This window comes from Periophthalmus magnuspinnatus, chromosome 1 (assembly GCF_009829125.3).
Source record: "Periophthalmus magnuspinnatus isolate fPerMag1 chromosome 1, fPerMag1.2.pri, whole genome shotgun sequence".
Taxonomy (NCBI): Eukaryota; Metazoa; Chordata; class Actinopteri; order Gobiiformes; family Gobiidae; genus Periophthalmus; species Periophthalmus magnuspinnatus.
In genome coordinates, this window is record NC_047126.1 from 18,931,302 (window position 1) to 18,950,009 (window position 18,708).

The 18,708-nt window shown below is 40.5% G+C and overlaps 1 protein-coding gene across 1 annotated transcript; it reads left to right on the forward strand.

Annotated features, from left to right (window-relative positions):
* Positions 1-363: 363 nt before the first annotated feature.
* Positions 364-13,478, forward strand: LOC117373027 (metal transporter CNNM1-like). Its single transcript, XM_055224146.1, has 10 exons — positions 364-1,723; positions 4,220-4,363; positions 9,269-9,409; positions 9,538-9,707; positions 10,032-10,122; positions 10,594-10,739; positions 11,260-11,635; positions 11,704-11,808; positions 12,423-12,530; positions 13,270-13,478. The coding sequence occupies exons 1-10, from the start codon at positions 364-366 to the stop codon at positions 13,347-13,349; spliced, it is 2,721 nt and encodes a 906-aa protein (XP_055080121.1). The 3' UTR covers positions 13,350-13,478.
* Positions 13,479-18,708: the final 5,230 nt, after the last annotated feature.

The following is an 18,708-nucleotide window of genomic DNA, read 5'->3' on the forward strand; positions in this document are numbered from 1 at the left end:
TACACGACCTGTACAGAGAGAGAGAGAGAAAGACAAAAAAAGAGAGAGGGGAGAAAAAGAGAGAGAGAAAGAGAGAGGGAGAGAGAAAGACAGAAAAAGAGAGAGGGAGAGAAAAAGAGAGAGGGGGAGAGAGAGAGAGAGAGAGAGAGAGAGAGAGAGAGAGGGAGAGAAAAAAGAAAGAGAAAGAAAGAGAGAGACAGAGATCTCTACATCTCATCTGGAGCCCGGGGACATCCTGGATTTTCTGTAGCAGCTCTTGCCAAACCTGCAGCTATTTTTAGAGGGTGACATCAGTGCGCAGGACCAGCCTCGGCAGCAGGAGACATGGACCGGACCGGTGGCACGTGACCCTGGAGGAGCATCATGGAGCCCCCTGCATTGCTGCTCTTCTTGTCCGCGTGCTGCCTGCTGCCTGTGGCGCGCGCTCTGCTCGGCTTCAGACCGGAGGCCACAGGAGCAGAGCTGTCGGTGGAGGACGGCGTGCTCGTGTCGGCGGAGGGCAGTCGCTTCTTGCTGCGGTTTTACTTTTCTCTGCCACCGCCCGGAGCTGCCGCGCGGAACCGCAGCGCCGCGCCCTGGATCGCTTTTGTGGAGGAACCAGGCCCGGGACGCGAGCGGCAGGCGCATCCAAAGCGGAACCTGTGCGTAGACCGCGCGGCGAGAACATCCGACATCGAGGTCCTGGGCTCGTTCCGCTCCGCATCCAGCCACAACTCTGTGCTTGTAGAGCTGTGGGCCAAAGAGCTGCGCCGTGGTGAGCACATCAAGTACTACTCCACATGCGCCTTTGACGGGGCGCGCTGGGAGCACTACCGCACGCGGGACTTCTGGGTTGCGGTCCGTGAGCGCTCGGCGACCCCCGGGCTGTGGCTGCAGCTGCTCGTGAGCGCGCTCTTGCTCGCGCTGTCGGCACTTTTCAGTGGCCTGAACTTGAGCCTCCTCGCGCTGGACCCCGTGGAGCTGCAGGTGCTGCAGAACAGTGGCACGAGCTCAGAGCAGAACTATGCGCGGCAGATTGAGTCCGTGCGTCGCCACGGTAACTACGTGCTATGCACGTTATTGCTCGGTAATGCCGTTATCAACGCAGCTTTGGCCGTGTGCACGTGCCAGATTCTGGGCATGACCTGGATGTCCACGCTGCTCTGCGCTTTTGCCATCTTCTTTGTGGGAGAAATCTTGCCACAGTCCGTGGCCTCGCGCCATGGGCTCGCGATCGCCTCCAAAACCATCTGGGTCACGCGTCTGCTTATGGTGCTATCGTTCCCAGTGTCGTACCCCATAAGCAAACTGCTGGATCTCGTGCTCAACCAGGAGATCTCAAACTTCTACACGCGCGAGAAGCTGCTGGAGATGCTGCGCGTGACGGACCCGTATCACGACCTCGTGAAGGAGGAGCTGAACATCATCCAGGGCGCGCTGGAGCTGCGCACAAAGACCGTGGAGGACGTGTTGACCCCGCTACAGGACTGCTTCATGCTGAGTGCGGACGTGCTCCTGGACTTTGGGACCATGTCCGAGATCATGCAGAGCGGGTACACGCGCATCCCCGTGTATGAGAACACCCGCTCCAACATCGTGGACATCCTGTTCGTCAAGGACCTGGCCTTCGTGGACCCGGACGACTGCACTTCACTCAAAACCATCACACAGTTCTACAAGCACCCACTGCACTGCGTCTTCAACGACACCAAACTGGACGCCATGTTAGAGGAGTTCAAGAAAGGTGAGGGGTCAGAGGTCAAATCATTTTGTTTTATGAGCTCTTTTTGGAGCAGGTTCATCAAGATCTCATCTGTCACAAAGCATTTTACTTTTCAAATGCACTGTTTACAGAGTTGACCTGTGTTAGACTGACAAACAGGGACAACTATCTATCTGCAACAAACACAGAAAAGTAGACTGAAGAACTTTTAAACATCTCACTTTAATTTGTTATTAGATTGATTTCTATTTGATTGTTCATGAGTTAAGACCCCTGGTTTAACTTTAGTTGTAATATAAGTTCTTATAACAGTTCTTTTACAGGGAGTCTGTCAGTGCAGTGCAGTGTTATGGTTTCATTCACTCAGAAGGATGTAAAGAGAAGGATGCTGCAGTGGGCGTGATCTCTTTAACCAATCACAGCTCTCCTGCTCTGTCAGCTTTTTCTGTGTAGGCTTTATCTGAGGCTTGAGAAGTGACACCATGTCTTCAGTCAAATGTCCACATTCTCTTTAAACCAGGTTTGAACACTGGATTATAATCAGTATTAAAATATTTTCAAAAAACAGCTTGGAATAAGGCCTAAACCTAATCCTGCAAGACACAAAAACAAACAATTGTCCCTGTATTAAATGGGGCTTATTCACATGCAACTGTCTTGTGACAATATAGTGAAAATTGGTGAAGTTGATTTTTATTTGGGATTACTGAAACTATGATATTGCATCAAAGAAAAGAGCTAGTATATCAATATGTGTAGCAGTATGCATTTTAGGCCTACTTAATTCAAATGATTTATGACAATTCAAAACTTTTAATATGATTGACACTGTAACTTTCTGGAGGTGGTAAGGGTAAATTTTGCAGAGTTTAGTAAGGATGCATGTTTTTCTATGTTTTTAGTGTAATGAATTCTAAAAAGTTACACGGTGGGTCTTTAATTTAACAATAAATTTGAATTGTTTGAATTGTTGAAATCAGTATTTTTATTCTAAGACCAGTTACCGGCAGGATACTTCACATACTGTTGTGTTGAAGGTTGCCTGCCTGTCATTTCCACCACATCAGAAGTGCAGTGTAACAGATGTGCTCCAAACAGGGATAATCCGGGATTATAATCTGGCTGCACCCTTGAATCTGTGTTTTACCATAAAATAATGTGTTTGAAAATGTGTTTCATGCATTAGGAATCTCAATAATCCCAGAACTATTCACCTTCTCTGAAATTATATAGAAATACTTAGAGATTAGAGCTAGAGTTGTTTATATATATATATATATATATGTGTGTGTGTGTGTGTGGGGGGGGGGGGGTGTGTGTGTGTGGGGGGGGGGGTATATATATATATATATATATATATATATATATATATATATATATATATATATATATATATATATATATTTTATATATTTTTTTTTTTAGAAAAATAGTGTAGTTTAGACTTCTACAAATGTTCCAAAATATGTGGGATTCCTGTGTCAGTTTTGTGTTTAGTTTATATTTACTATTCTCTCAAATGCCCCTTCCAGCCTTTTTTTCCCCAAAAAGGCATTACTAAAATGAGCCCTAATTCAAACTGAATATGTGTCTGAACACTTTGGAGTACAAATAAATGGCTGAGCTTTTTGTGAAGCTGAGACTTGTTTTGGCCTCTGCCTGATCTACTCTCATTATAAGTGGTAATAAGCTATATGCAAAGAGGAACAACAGATTTCAAATCCCACCTGGATTTTCTTTGGTAAATATAAGATTTTGTATAGCTGGTGTCCGGAGGGATTATCTGCTAAAAAGTAGATTGATTAGGTAGGGTTTATTAGGGGCGTAATTGATATAATGAATTAAGTTTAGTTCTAGGTTAAAGCAGGGCTCATATGGACTCTGTGAGTGTTTGACTCGAGGAGTTTTGGGGCACCACTCAAACTGCTCTGAAGATTCATAAATTCTTGTACCATATCATGACCACCAATTTTAGAAGAGAGAACTGAGAGTTTTAGCTACTGAGGCATCTCTTTTTTTTCTTTGTCCTGGGTCTAAGCTGATAAAAGGAGATGCTCTGTGTCTCTGCCCCTGTGGTCAAAGTTTGGGATGGAACTTCTCTGGGTCTCGTCAGTGATGACCAGTATTTCCTGGCCACTCTTATTTCAGCATGGTGAGAGAGTTAACCAATGAACTCATTATAACATGAGTTAGTTAGGCAATGAGTGGCGAGGATGGGGGAAGTTCTGAAACTTCCACTGATCACATGTGCAATGTATGAACCAGTTTTGCACACATAAAAACACATCCACAAGACATTTATGGATCTATATGCAAAAATAAATGAAAATTGACAATATTCAGGGCATGAACAATTTACACAGTTCCTTTTCTTTGTGTGGAGAAATTCCTGAATTATTTCAGTTTATCAATTGTTTCATAGAGGAGAGAAACTTTGTAGTTTGATCCAAAGATTTTTTCCCCCAAAATCATGCAACCCTAGTAGCATAGTAATTAATACTGTGTGTTTTGTTCCAGGGAAGTCCCACTTGGCCATAGTGCAGCGCGTGAATAACGAAGGAGAAGGAGATCCATTCTATGAAGTGATGGGGATCGTGACTCTGGAGGACGTCATCGAAGAAATTATAAAGTCTGAGATCCTGGACGAGACAGACCTCTACAGTATGCAATATACATGAGTACTATTTACATCACATATCACATAATTTTAACAAGCTCATAGTTTAAATATGACCTGGAGGGCATGTCAGAATTCAAATGCAGAATTTGTCTTTTAAGGCAAAGCAAGGCAAGTTTGTTTTTATAGCACAATTCGTACACAAAATAATTCAAAGTCTTTACAGAATAAGGACATTAAAATCACACAAATCAAAAGATAAATAATCACAAATAATCATCATAAAATTAACATTAAAAGAGAAGAGTGCAGAATAAAAACCTTTCAGTCATACGCACAACTAAACAGATCTGTTCTGAGCCTGGATTTAAACATTGTCAAAGTAGAGCCCTGTCTCACATCTTCAGAAAAACTGTTTAAGGTTTTAGCTGCATAAAGCTGAAACTCTGATTCCCCATGTTTAGTCCTGACTCTTGCACCGGCAGGAGGCCGGTCCCTGAAGTCCTCAAAGTGCGAGATGGTTCATAAGGCACTAACATGTCGATGATATACTTTGGTGGCCATGGAGAGACTGGTACACAAGCAGGGCTGCTAGCTAGTCTATTCTTTGAGCTACAGAAAGCCAGTGCAGAGACCTGAGCACAGGACTTATGTGCTCATACTTCCTGGTTCGAGTCAGGACCCGTGCAGCTGCGTTCTGGATGTACTGCAGCTGTGTTAACGCATGTTTGGAGAGGTCAGTGAGCAGAACGTTACAGTAGTCTAACCTACTGGAGACAAATGCATGGATAAGTCTCTCTAAGTCTGACTTTGACATTATACTTTTGATTTTTGCAATGTTTTTAGGTGGTAAAAATCTGCAGATGTTATTGATTTGATGTGACTGTTAAAGTTCAAGTCCATTATTACCCCTAAATTTCTAACCTGATTTGAAGGTTTTAGAGAGAGAGACTGGAGGTGACTGCTGACACTTTCTCTATGTTTCTGTGGGCCAAAGATGATGACTTCAGTCTTGTCTGAGTTTAGCTGAAGAAAATTGTTTTGCATCCACACACTGATCTGTTGGATGCAGTGGCAGAGTGAATCCACTGGTCCATATTCACCTGCTGCCAGTGAGACATAGATCTGAGTGTCATTTGCATAGTTGTGGTAAGACTATTGCTGCGTATTAACTGGCCTAACGGCAGCATGTAATGATTGAGCAACAGAGGTCCCAGGATTGACCCCTGGGGAACCCCACAGGTCAGGGACATTTTATCTGAGACACATTTTCCAATTTCACAAAGTACTCCCTGTTTTCTAGATAGGACATGAACCAGTTTAGCGCCGTACCAAAGATGCCCACCCAGTCCTCTAGACTCTGTAAGAGGGTCTCATGGTCGACAATGTCAAAAGCAGCACTCAGATCTAACAGGATCAAGACTGAGACTTTGCCTGCATCAATGTTCAGGCGGATGTCATTTGTCACCTTGATAAGAGCAGTCTCAGTGCTGTGGTGGGGTCTAAAACCTGACTGGAAAACATCAAAGGAGTTGTTCATTTGGAGAAAGTTAATAAGCTGTTGGTAAACAACTTTTTCGAGGACTTTGCCTAAAAATGGCAGATTTGAGATTGGCCGGTAAGTATTCAATATCGTGGCACCAAAACTGCTCTTCTTTAGGAGAGGCTTGATAACCGCAGTTTTCAAAGCTCTTGGGAATGTTCCAGATTGAAGTGACATATTAACTATGCGAGTGGTGACAGCAAACTGTTGAGCACAGACTTTAGAAATTTTGTGGGTAACACATCGAGGCAGCATGTAGATGAACTCAGACTGATGATGATCTCTTGACAGTTTTATCAGTTACAGGTGCAAAGTGACTCAGCTCTAAGTGTCTAGGTGGGTGCTGGGTTGCTATTTGCGTTGTGGAATTGATGGCATTTTTAATGCCCTGAACCTTGTCATTAAAGAACACCACAAACTCATTGCACTTAGATGTGGAAATTAGTTCTAATGGCAGCAGAGCTGGAGGGTTTGTTAATCTGTTTCCCGCTCGGCCCTCTCGCACTCCCTTTTCTGGGCCCTGACCAAATCATTCTGCCATGGCGCTTTCTGCTTATCTTTAACCATTTTAACCTTCATTGGGGCAATGGTGTCCAGAACATTCAAAACACTCGAAGTTATAGAGTTCAACAAATCATCAACATTAGAACATGAGACATTTTCAAAGTGTATCATTTCCATGAACAGTTCACCTGTTTTATCATTTATGTGTCTCCTTTGAACAATTGCAGGACCAGCCGCTGGTTTAGGAATAACAGACATGTCAAAAAAGACACAGAAATGATCAGACAGAGCAACATCCACCACACTGACATTTGAAATATTTACTCCTTTTGTAATGAGCAGGTCCAGAGTGTGTCCTCTGTTGTGGGTGGGCTCACTGACATGCTGAGTCAGACCAAAGGATTCAATGACAGAACTGAGCTCTTTAGTGTTTCTATCAAACACATTATCCACATGTACATTAAAATCACCTGTAATGACTAAAGTCTGTGCATTGTGCAAAGTCTGTGCATACAACTGAAAGCATCTCAGTAAAATCATCAATAAAACTCAGACAGTGCTGGGGAGATTTGTATATGACTAAGTAGAGTATGGAGGGTGATTGTTTTAGCTCCATTTTAACAGAAACATACTCAAAAGATGAAAAACACCCCCCCCCCCCCCCCCCCCCCCCCCCCCCCCCACACACACACACACACACACACACACACACACACACCTCCACCCTTTTTGTTTGCTTGTGTTTCAGATTCAAATTTGAAGTTGGGTGGAGTTGATTCCACTAGAATTGCATTACCTGAGTTTTTGTTGAGCCATGTTTCGGTTAGAAACACACACATAAATCACACATAAAGAGCACAGCAAGTTTCAGATTATGATATCTTCTTACAGGGAATGTGAACTAAATTTCTCTGATTGGACAGACTAACTGTCTTTCTATTAATCAGTCTACATGGTGTAACTGTAGATATAGCTCCATCACAGGGCCTCAGCATGATATTATTTTTATCATGACTGTATGTCCTGAGACAGCAGAGGCCCCGTGTGTCCTAGCTCTTAGTGACAACAGTTCTGGGGGAAGGCAAGGAAGGGCGAGCAGGAGGGAGTTTGGGTGAAGGACCAGGTGAGGGCCGTGGAGGTGGAGCAGGGGGGACATTGGGTGAAAGACGTGGGGGCATAGGTGGGTACGGGGAAGAGTTCAGTATAGTTGATGCCAGAACTCTTGATCGTGCTGTATTCGATTTGAGGGGAGCCATCTTCCTGATCCGATGAGGCTTTCTAGATGGTTGGGAAGGGCCATGGGTGAAAGTGGGGAGGAAAAGGAGTGTGAGGAGTTGATAGAGGGAGTAGGGGACCCAGGGCTGGTCTGTGGGCAGGGAAGGTGATGGGGTTGCTGCTGGGACTGAAACCTCTGTTGGGGCTGTCACAGACAGGTTCAAGGCCTGTGACGAGGGCCGTGGGGGAAGTGACACTGGAGATGAATCCTTCACTTGGGGAGGTGGTGGTACTGCTGACTTGTTCTCTGGAGGAGGTGGTGGTGCTGCTGAATCCCTCGCTGGGGGAGATGGTTATGGTGCTGGTGGTGGCTCCTTTGCTAGAGGAGGTGGTTGTGGTAGTCGTGGTGCTGCTGGTGGTGCTGACACATTGGCTCGGTCTCTGGCTGGCGCAGCAGGAATGCTTCTCTCATTCCTCTTTTCTCTCACTGGCCCAGGACCCTGTCCAGGTCGGTGCCTCTAAGCGTGGAGGAGGTTATCCATCAGCACTCTCACTACACCTCTGCTCAGGTGCGGGTCATTTCCCTTCTGTCTATGCTAGGAAGAGGTCCACTGATGAATGTCTTAACCTCCACTTTATCAAGCACTTTATCAATAATATGATGAATTTTTTTTTCAAGATTTCAGTCTAATTCATTCCGGTGTCAACTGCACCCACGTACACAGTCAGCTGTTTAGCGCCTTGGTGTGTTGACAAAACTTTTGGCAGGAGTTTTGTAATTTCAGAAACAGTGTGACTGGGATAAGAGCAAGTTTGGATTCCTCTGTGGCTCTGATAGCACTGTCGCCAAGCAGCAGCGTATCTCTGACCTTGACGTTTGGCACAGATCACATGTCTGCCGCCGCTCTTTTGACAACTTCAGTGCTCTTCTTTTGTGACAAAAATCAATTTTCTGTTTGTATTTTAACATCAACATCAGTCTGTGACAGTGGTTTGTAAGTTGTATTTTGGGTGATGTAACTATATTAGCATTGTCTCTTATCACTTGTTGGGTTGGCTTGGCATTCTTGTCTTTACAAAGTTTTGGAAAAGACACCGTATCACTCAGGTTTAAGTTGAAAGTAGCAGTTTTTTCACCCTCTTCTCTGAAAGCAACTGTAGGCTGCTTACCACTGGAAGTCACAGGGAGCGTTCGGTGAAATCCTTTTTTAGATTCTAAAACAAATATCCGTGCTTCTAGCTCATGAATTTGTTGTTGATAGTTCCAATAGCATTCACAGAAAGAATTCCAACTCCAATTTTTGTCAATGCCCAATCCTGTCTGATCCTTGAAGCTAAGCAGGGTTGGGCCTACTTCGTACATGGATGGGAGACTGCTGTGGATAATGGGTGTCACAGTACCACAGTGGGACAGCAGTGGCTCTAGTCTAGTACATAGTGTGATTGTGCCCATAGACAAGACACTTCACTAATCTTCCCTACATATGAATGTAGTGTGTGTGTTGGTGCTGGTTGGAGGCACAGATTGTTTTGTTATTTATGGCACAAAATTCTGATTAAGACCAAGACCATTGAAGTATTAATATATATTGTGAATAGTTTCTATTAGTGTCAATACCTGGGCAAAGTAACATCCAAATATAGTTTTTCCAAAAGCAGTGTGAAATGATATTGTCTCTGTTTTCAGCGGATAATCGCACAAAGCGCCGTGTCTCACACCATGAGCAAAAGCAGCAGGATTTTTCCATTTTCAAACTGAACGAAAATGAAATGAAGGTGAAGATCTCTCCCCAGCTGCTCCTGGCCACGCATCGCTTCCTCTCCACAGGTACTGTCCCTGCACAATAATGAAAATGTTAAGATATGTCACCCAGTATCCGCTAGATTTAGTCCTTGGTGATCAGCGGATCAAATAACTTGTTTCCATGACAACAGTTTTGATTTTTTGTCTGTCAGAGGTGGAGCCGTTCAAATCTTCTCACGTCTCAGAGAAGATCTTGCTGCTTCTGATCAAACACCCCAGTGTACTCCAGGAACTCAAATTTGATGAGAAAAACAAAAGAGCACCACAACATTTTCTGTTCCAGAGAAATAAACCTGTCGACTACTTCATCCTCATCTTGCAGGTAATGCACATATACCTCACACTTATTACACATATTATACAGTTATATATACAAGGACATATACTGTACACAATGCAACACAGTGCAATGTAATATTAAAAAGTCAATTGAGTTTACGGCCAAAATTACCAAAAAAATCATCAAATTGTTTATTACCTGCCCCCTAACCTTATGTCCCAGTGGATTTTGGTATACAGTAGTAAAAAAAAAAGCTGCTTACATATTGGCATAAGAGGAGAAGTTTGATGAAGGAAAACTATTATAACCACAATCACATTTTTAAATGCTCATAAAATAAATGTTGACTTACCTAATTTGTTTCAGGGTCGAGTCGAAGTGGAATTCGGAAAAGAGGCCTTAAAGTTTGAAAATGGCGCTTTCTCATATTTTGGTGTTCCTGCAATAATGCCATCCAGTAAGTCTTAACTTTAAAGTAAAAACAAAAAATGTCCACAAACACAACATTGTAAAGTCTGTAAAGTTTTACATTTCACATTTTAAATATTGCTCAGTTTAGGAGATAAGTAAACGCGATGACGACAGTAGGGATGTGACAATGTCAAATTTTACTGTTATTATTGTGAGAAGAAACATCACAATTTTACAGTTATTGACAATTATTGACACGATGACCAAACAACTGTGAAACTCATTTTCACTCGCACTTTGCCTCTGTATGTGATCATCTTTATGAAATCAAACATTTGAATGATAATGTATTGAATTTTTTTTTTTACTTCTTACGTGGTCACAATTATTTTAGTTTAGTTTTTTATGATTATATTATAACCTGAATAATCACCATTATTATTTAACTGAATATTCTTGACATGCCTAGCTGCACGTATATTCAGTATCCTTTGTATTGAGTGTGGTGATGGTACAGTTCACAGGTCCCCCTCCCGCAGCAGTGGATTGGACCGGTCCGACTCCATGCTCTATGGTGGCAGTATGGGGCAGCTAAATGGAGGGTCAAACCTGTACTTACCTGACTACTCTGTCAGACAACTCACACATCTCCAGGTCATCAAGGTCAGTCCTGACTCTCGTCAAAGTTCAAATGATAACCTCAATATCACAGTAAATCACAGTATGGGAAAAATAATAGTTTTCAGCTCTTTTACTTAAAAAAATCTTAAATGTTTTTTGGCATACTTAGAGCCTAAGCCATAGCAAAATGTAAAAAAACACAATTTGCTGTTGCTATTTTTCTACATGTGGTGCCAGTAATCAGTTTTGTCACAAAAACACTAAAAAGTGACATTGCATCTGGCTAGATGCTAGCGCTCCCCCCTCACAGTAAGAAGTTTCTAGTTTGTTCTTTCTGCTTGTTCTCCCTGTGTTTCCTCAAGTCACTCTGGTTTCCCCATCAAGCAAAATCCTCCAGCTCATCACAGCTTTTCCCAGCAGCTTTCAAATATGGGTAAAATCAAACCAGAGCAGCCAATGGTTGATGAGCTTTGCTGGCTTTTTCGGGATAAAAAGAACTGATTTCATTTTCTATCCAAATATTTTTAGTTTAATATTAAATCTCATATCTACCCTGACTCAGATCAGCCGCAGTCACTATCAGAATGCGGTCACTGCTTCTCGGATGGACAGCTCCCCTCAGAGTCCAGACCCAGAAGGACGGCCCACAGATGGGACCAGCCTGACTCCTGAGGCCCCGCCTACAGATCACATGAACAGGCTCCTCCCACCAGACCATGCCCCTCCCGATCACATGACCAGATTGCTGCCCCCTGACCACACCCCATCTGATCACATGATCAGACTCCTCCCACCAGACCACGCCCTTTCACAGCAAAGCTCAACCCTCATGCCACCGCCACGGGAACCAGGGCGCCCGGGTTCCGCTCGCACGCGATCAGTGCAGGCCAGCTCCACACACTGCACCTCTCTGCTCAATGAGAAGAACCGCATTGTTCGTAAGTTAAAAGTTTATCCATGAGTTAATATATATATTATTATAATATTATTACTACTTATATTTCAGGCAGTAAGTCAGACGGTCAAAGGAGTCCCAGTGATTCTGTGTTTTTGAGGATGGACGATATCCCATACATTCGAGAGGACCGTACAGAAACAGACACCAACCCTGGTATAGGTTTAATCTACTCCAGTCTTAATCTTTCTTCACTCTTCATTTAGTCTTGATTTTGTCTTGCTTGTCTTGCTTTTTGTCTCCACATCTAGTGGAGTAGTCCTGATGATCTTCTTAAGTACTTTAGACTTAAATGGGACATGATTTAGTTCTTATTTATCCTATCTTGGCCAGAAAGATGAATTCTTGCAATACTTGTGAGTTTACAAACTCCTGATAATCTATTTGGCTCAGCTCCTGCTGTTGTGATTGCCCAGTTGACAATCACTGAGCAGCATTGTGATGAAAAATGTCTGTTCTTTTCTCTTAACTGGATTTAACAAAAGTTAGATTTCTCAGTTAGTTCTGCTGTTATGTCACATCGACCAATCAGATTTAAATATTTGTTCCAGCCTTTGTAAAAAAAAAAAAAGCCTTGATAAATGTGTAGAACTCAATCCAAAGTGCTACACATATCAATCTGTCGTGAGCCTGAATGCATTTTTTCACAGTTTTCTCACTTTTGTTTTAGCTCTGGTTGAGCCCTGGATCAGCCCTGGTTCAGCCCTAGTTCAGTCCTAGTTCAGTCCAGCTCCAGTCCCAGTCTAACCCTGTCTCTGCTCTTGGTCTAGACCTGGTTTCAGGCGTGGACTCGGACACGTCTCCGTTTCTCAGCAGTAGTGGTCTCTCTATGAGCGGCTCTGAGGATACTCTGGGGAAGAAACTCCTGCTCAAACTGAGTCAGTGCCTCTTTATCCACTTCTCATTCACATTCAGACTGCAGCCTCCCAAACCCAACAGGCCAATACACCACCACCAAGTCAGGACACATTGAAATACACTGGCACCAACAGCTCATTCAGTTTAAGAAGTTGAATTCAGAACATTCTGGTATTTGTCTTAATCAGGCCTGCCGCAATGATTACTACATTAACTTATTGTTCAATAAAGGTAATAACATTTTCATATTGTTTAGTTGTATAATAAGATTTGAGCTAGAAGACAGAAATAACTAATATATTTGTAATCTACTTGCTACTTTCTGTTTTACATTGCAGATTTTTTTTTAAACTTTATGGTTTCTTTAAAAAAGGGTATAATGGGTCATTTCTTTGACCAGAAGTAAATTTTCATACCAGTGATGAAAACCTAAAATCCACAAATGTTGAACCTAATCAATTATATCAGTGACAATTCTATTGGGTTTGCGTTTAAAAAAATATGAAGTTGAATTATTAATGAAAAATACTACAGTGACACCTACTGGACATTTATGCTAAATGCACCTCTCTGAGCTTTTGATCCTGTTGTAATGTTAACTTGCTCCCTCATATTCATGAGGTTTCTTTTCCATGATCTTGCACTTACTGCATAGGACCTATGGCATGACATGTCTTCCACTCATATTACCTTTCACCTCTACATTATTACAGGTTTTTATAACTTTTAAAAAAAAATCTGCCATTTTATCTTGGTCAGGTCACAAAAAGAGGAAAAGGTCTCGTGAAGGAGAGAGGACTCCAGAGGACATCTCCGAGCAGCCGCTGGTCGAGACATGACTTTCCCCAAAGAAACTGCAGCTGTTTGAAAAGACAGATGCACACGCACTTTCAGAGTTTTATCTGAACTACACTGTTAAACGATACAACAAAACAAGATGGACACTTCAACCAGGACAGTGCAAATCCAACGGGTCCTTGAACTTTATGGCAGCATATTTGGCATTATTTAGAGATCAAGAAAAACATGTATTTTTAGATGCAATGCTACAAATTTAACATCTTCTAACACATTTGCATGGAAAACAGTGCAAATCTACCTGATTTTGCTTGCTTGTTTTCCATCCTTTTTTTTTCTCAAAAAAGTTAATTTTCTCATACTTCTGCAAGACCTAAAAACATGATTTCCTATCTATTTTCTTATCCCTAAATAACCCAAATGTGCCTGAATAATATTTAGCTTTCAATGCAATAACTATGCATGGCTAAATCAGGACAAACTGGGACTAAACCAGGAATGAAACGAGAATGAAGAACAAACAAAAGGACTAAATATGTGCCTAAACGAGAACTGAACCAGGTCTAAACCTGGACATAACAAGTACTGTTACTGTGGGACAGACGCAGCACTCAGCCAAGACTGTTAAACCAGAATATTCCACAGTATGGCATTAACTTTATCTATTTACACTGGGAGAAATAGGTAAAGTCACCAAGCCAAATGGCAGGTCAAAACTGTGGAAAGACGAGGCCACTCACTGTAAGTCTACAAGTTTTTAAATGCTTGGCAGACCCCTTGAGTAAAGCTATATTGTGCACCTTTAAACTAAACTGGTACTTAATTTGAACTGAAAAAAGTCTCAGAGGTGGATGATATTTTGTGTAAAATATAATATAAAAATGAGCTTTTATGTAGTTAATTATACAATCTGTTTTCAGTTGTGCAACATTTGAATCTCACCCAAAACATTAACAGAAACATTTTAGCACATTTCTGCTGGACTGCAAAAATATCTGATTAGCCTATCCTTTTTGCTCTCTCCTCAACAATGGTGAAATGTAAGGAAGTAAAAGTTGTAAAGCATTGTACAAATTTTAGGTATCTTTTACTTTACTTAAGTACATTTTAAAGTGGATACTTTTTACTTTTACTTCACTACATTTAAGAGTAGGTTTTGATCTAGACTAAAAAGTAAAAGTATTTTTTATTTTAGTTTGAGACCTGCTGAAAAGGCTGAGGGTTTTATTTTTAACAGGTTTGTAGTTTGAGCAAACAAAAATGTATAAATAAAAACAGCTATAAAAACAAACAAACAATCAATTTAATTGTTTCTTTTGAACAAAATTCAGCACAAATATCAAAATCAATCCATTTGAAGCTTTATTAGACCTCAATGCGCAAAATACTTTTACTCTTTACTCGTAAGGTACATTTTTAAACTGGTACTTTAATACTTTTAATAAGGTGATACTTTTCCTTGAGCATTTTTTGCTCCAGTATCTGTACTTTTACTTAAGTAACAAAACTGAATACTTCTTCCATTCTCAGCAGCATTGGACACATACTTAATACCTAATTTTATATCTACTTTTTTAATAGGCTTAGGGGTTGTGATTAGGCATAACATTAAGAAAAAAATAAATGTTATTACCTCAGCAAGAGGATATTTTGTTGTTAAAGGCACTGTACCTGGTTTTTACCATCTTAAAAACATGTAAAACAGAACAAATTTATTTTAAATGCTTTGCAGTGGTCCAAAGTTATTCCTCATATACCTTAAGTATTCCAAGCATGGTCAACTACACAGGACAAAATCAGGTACAGCCACTTGATTTAATGATTTTGATCATTTGAAAATCTGGAATTGTTATTTTAGAGTTATTTACTCTAAAATATATGGGGTGCTCCACAGAGAGTATATAATTACTCATAACAATAAAGCAATGACAGACATGACTAAGTTTTGCTTAAGCATGAGTGTATGTCTTCCAATTTAATTTAAAAATGAACTGACTTCTGATATGTGGCAGAACTGAAGGCATTCTGGCTGTTTATGGGTAAAACTGTAAAAATATGCATTCTTCCTTCCACTTTTCAAGCTTGAATGTAAAGGAATGACCATGAATGTAAGAGATGTACAGACTGTCAACAAATTATTTTATATCAAAGTTTAAATAAATATATTATCCCTGTGCCTTGCATGTTATGTGAAGCAAGTGAATCCAATACATCCTCTACTTTAAATTTTAGCTGTATTAGTCTTACTTGGTTTTTGATATATTTTATTCCTGGATGTCTCAAAATCTGCATCCATTAGATAATTTGAATCATTTATCCAAATACATTGCAGTAAAAATCTGAAATGACATGTTTGACATGTCTGAGATAACTATTCCTTTAACATTTTCTTGTTTTAAATGTAATATAGGATTATACTATTTAAATAGTACAAAAATACAAATCTTAGGTGTCCAAAGTAATTTAAAAGTAGTTTAAAAGATTGGCTAATGGATAATATAGGAGAATCACTTGTTATCTAAGCATATTTAATCTATGGATGTAGTAAAAGCGACAGCTGTGTGTCAGATGTTAATCATCTTGCCTTGCCAACTGGTCTGATCCTGGTGTGGTCAGGCATCCAGGTTGTCACTCGCTGCCCAAGTCGTGTTCCAGTTCCCATGTCCTCTGCAGGCATGTATGATTGTCATGTGGCTAATTTACCAAGGATACATAAGGGTATCCTTCACTGCCTTATTACCCATCATGCACCAAAATCATTATAGAAGAAAAAAAGAGGAGCATAGAGCTTTAGAATCAACTTAAGTTTAATTGAAATAACAGTCACTGGGTGTTTGTCAGTTCCCAGTATCCTTCCTCCAAAGACCACTTTATAGCACTCCCCAGGAGAAGGCTCTTCTGTAGCAGAGCCAAATGTCCTGCTCACACCGTGTGGAGCACACATGGAACAGGCTCCACACAGGAGTCACTCAGAGTTTTAATAAATATCAGTGCTTAATGAAGTAGTAAGTTCAGAAGAGTCTTTATGTGTCAACAGTCATCAAACACATGAATAATGAAGGCTAAGTTAATAATCTGTTCGGCCTATAAAGTTATTCAAGTTGACTATGAAATAAATGCATATGCACAGCATAGAACATCTTCGGATGATCATTTTATCCCAAATCCCCTTTGTAAAAAGATTTTGCTCAATTTTCTACAATTCCTCTATAAATATTGTCCGGATTTGAATTTGTACATCTGATAATAGTGTTATCTGCAGCAATGTGACTGAAATAGCAAAATATTTACTTCTAACATTAAACTTCAAATTATAAGCATTGGTTGAGAATTAACGAGACTAAAACAAGTGTTAGCTTAATTTTTAAGGAGATATGTGGCTGCTCCTGAGGGACACAGGCAGCTGCGCAGATCACAGTAATTACGCCCTCCTGTGCAACAGGTATAACTGGAAACTTGGTACTTAGTATTAACAGTGTTGATACCAGTCTATGGTTGATACCACAGACTGAATATAGAAGTCGACTAAGCGAGTGTGACATCACCTATAGCGTTTGGCCCAGAGAGCTTCATTTAAATAGAGTTGAACGCAATGGATCATGTAAGACTTATTTAGTCTTAGTCTTTTAATCTTAAACTTATTTATACAGTCTAAGCTCCAGCCACATGAAGCCATGAAGCTCATCGAGTCTAGAGCAGTTATAGGGGTGAATTTGGAGCCCAGTTCCATATTTGGAATTCTGACTGCAAGTATCATAGCAACCAAAGAGCCAGCTCGGAGTCAGGCTGTTTGAGGTACTGCCCTCTCCTGCCCGCAACGCTGGTTTAGCAAAGAGCAAACACTTAGCAATGCTGTCAATCTAACCTGTTGCTAACACTAGCAGGACTGACTTTGGGAAAGAAGGTGTCTGATTTGTCTGTTATTAATGTTCACATCTTGATTTAGGAATACTATAGCGAAATTAAAAAAATGCCCGGATCATGCAGAGGAGGTTAATATGAACATTTTAAGACCAAAATGACGATAGCAGCAGTTACGGAGAAAGAACCGATAGTTTTCCAATGTAAAGTGAATTGGAGTCAGAGTCGATGGAACTGAAAGTGCCCTCAGGCTCGCATGTTATCAATGTCCATTTATATATACAGTCTATGGTTGACACTAATATTAAAGTAACATTACATAGTTATTCAAAAACAGAAAATACAGTAAAATAAAACACTCAAAATTTCAAAATTTTAATCATTTTACTAAATGCTGCATCTTTCCATGTTTGCATCACTATTCTAAATAAGGTAACTTAATCAAATCAAAAACATGGTTCATCTTCATGCTTTTTTAACTGTTTATTGTTATGAAATAGTGAGATTCATTCAAATTCTTAAATATATAAAATTATATTGTTAAGTGGTTGCAATGATGCACAAACAATAACATACTAGCAGCTTGTACATTATGCTTATAGGCATAGCAGTATCAGCAGTAGTAATACAATCTGGCCCATATTTATTTATTACCATATGAATTGAAAAAAACAAAACAAAAAAAAAACAAAAACATAATAGTTTTGTGCATTTAGTACCTAAGCTTGTAATGAAACTTGACATTTCTCTCTGGATGTATGGTTCCAAGTCCCTACCCTTGATTTGTGGTATCTTATCATCTAACTTCATCAGCTCAAAGTTGAAATAGACCAATACGTTGATGGCAAAGAAGCAGTTGTGGGGGTAAGATATAGTTGAGTAGAAGAAATGTTTTTAATTACTCTGAGCACTTTGGGTTGCATTTTTTGTATAAACTTATTTTTTGCATGAAACTTATTAAACTAAAATCAGCACTGGCACCAGAATACATTTTTATAGTCAACTATTAATTTCAACGTAACATATTAAACGTGGTATTATAAGCGCTGGTTGAGACCATAGACTGATTAACAAGGCGGAAACAAGTGCTAGCCAAATTTTGAAGGAGGCAATGGGTTTGTTCATGATGACAAAATTCTTGCCTGGATTGTCTGTGGGAGAAGGCGGCTATAGCCAAGGGAAGGAGGATAAGGCTGAAATCAGCTTGGACACTCCATGAGCCCACGAACAGTCAGGTAAGATCTTGTGTTCATTTGAAGTATTGGAGTGAATAAAACTAAATAAAACTTTGTGAGTGCATTCTCCTGTTTTCCCACACACCACAGACTGACACACACATCACCAGAGCAAAGAACACAGAGCTCACAATAAAGTTTACACGTTTAGACCTGGTCAGTGGTGAAAACAACTTTTAGCTCATCAAGATCATAAATAATCAAGTGTCTCTGTGTTGTACAACACCCGGGGCCTTTCTATCTGATTTTAATTGTCTGTGTTGATATAAAAGTTGATTGAAGAGATGAAGAAAGAGAAATGTCC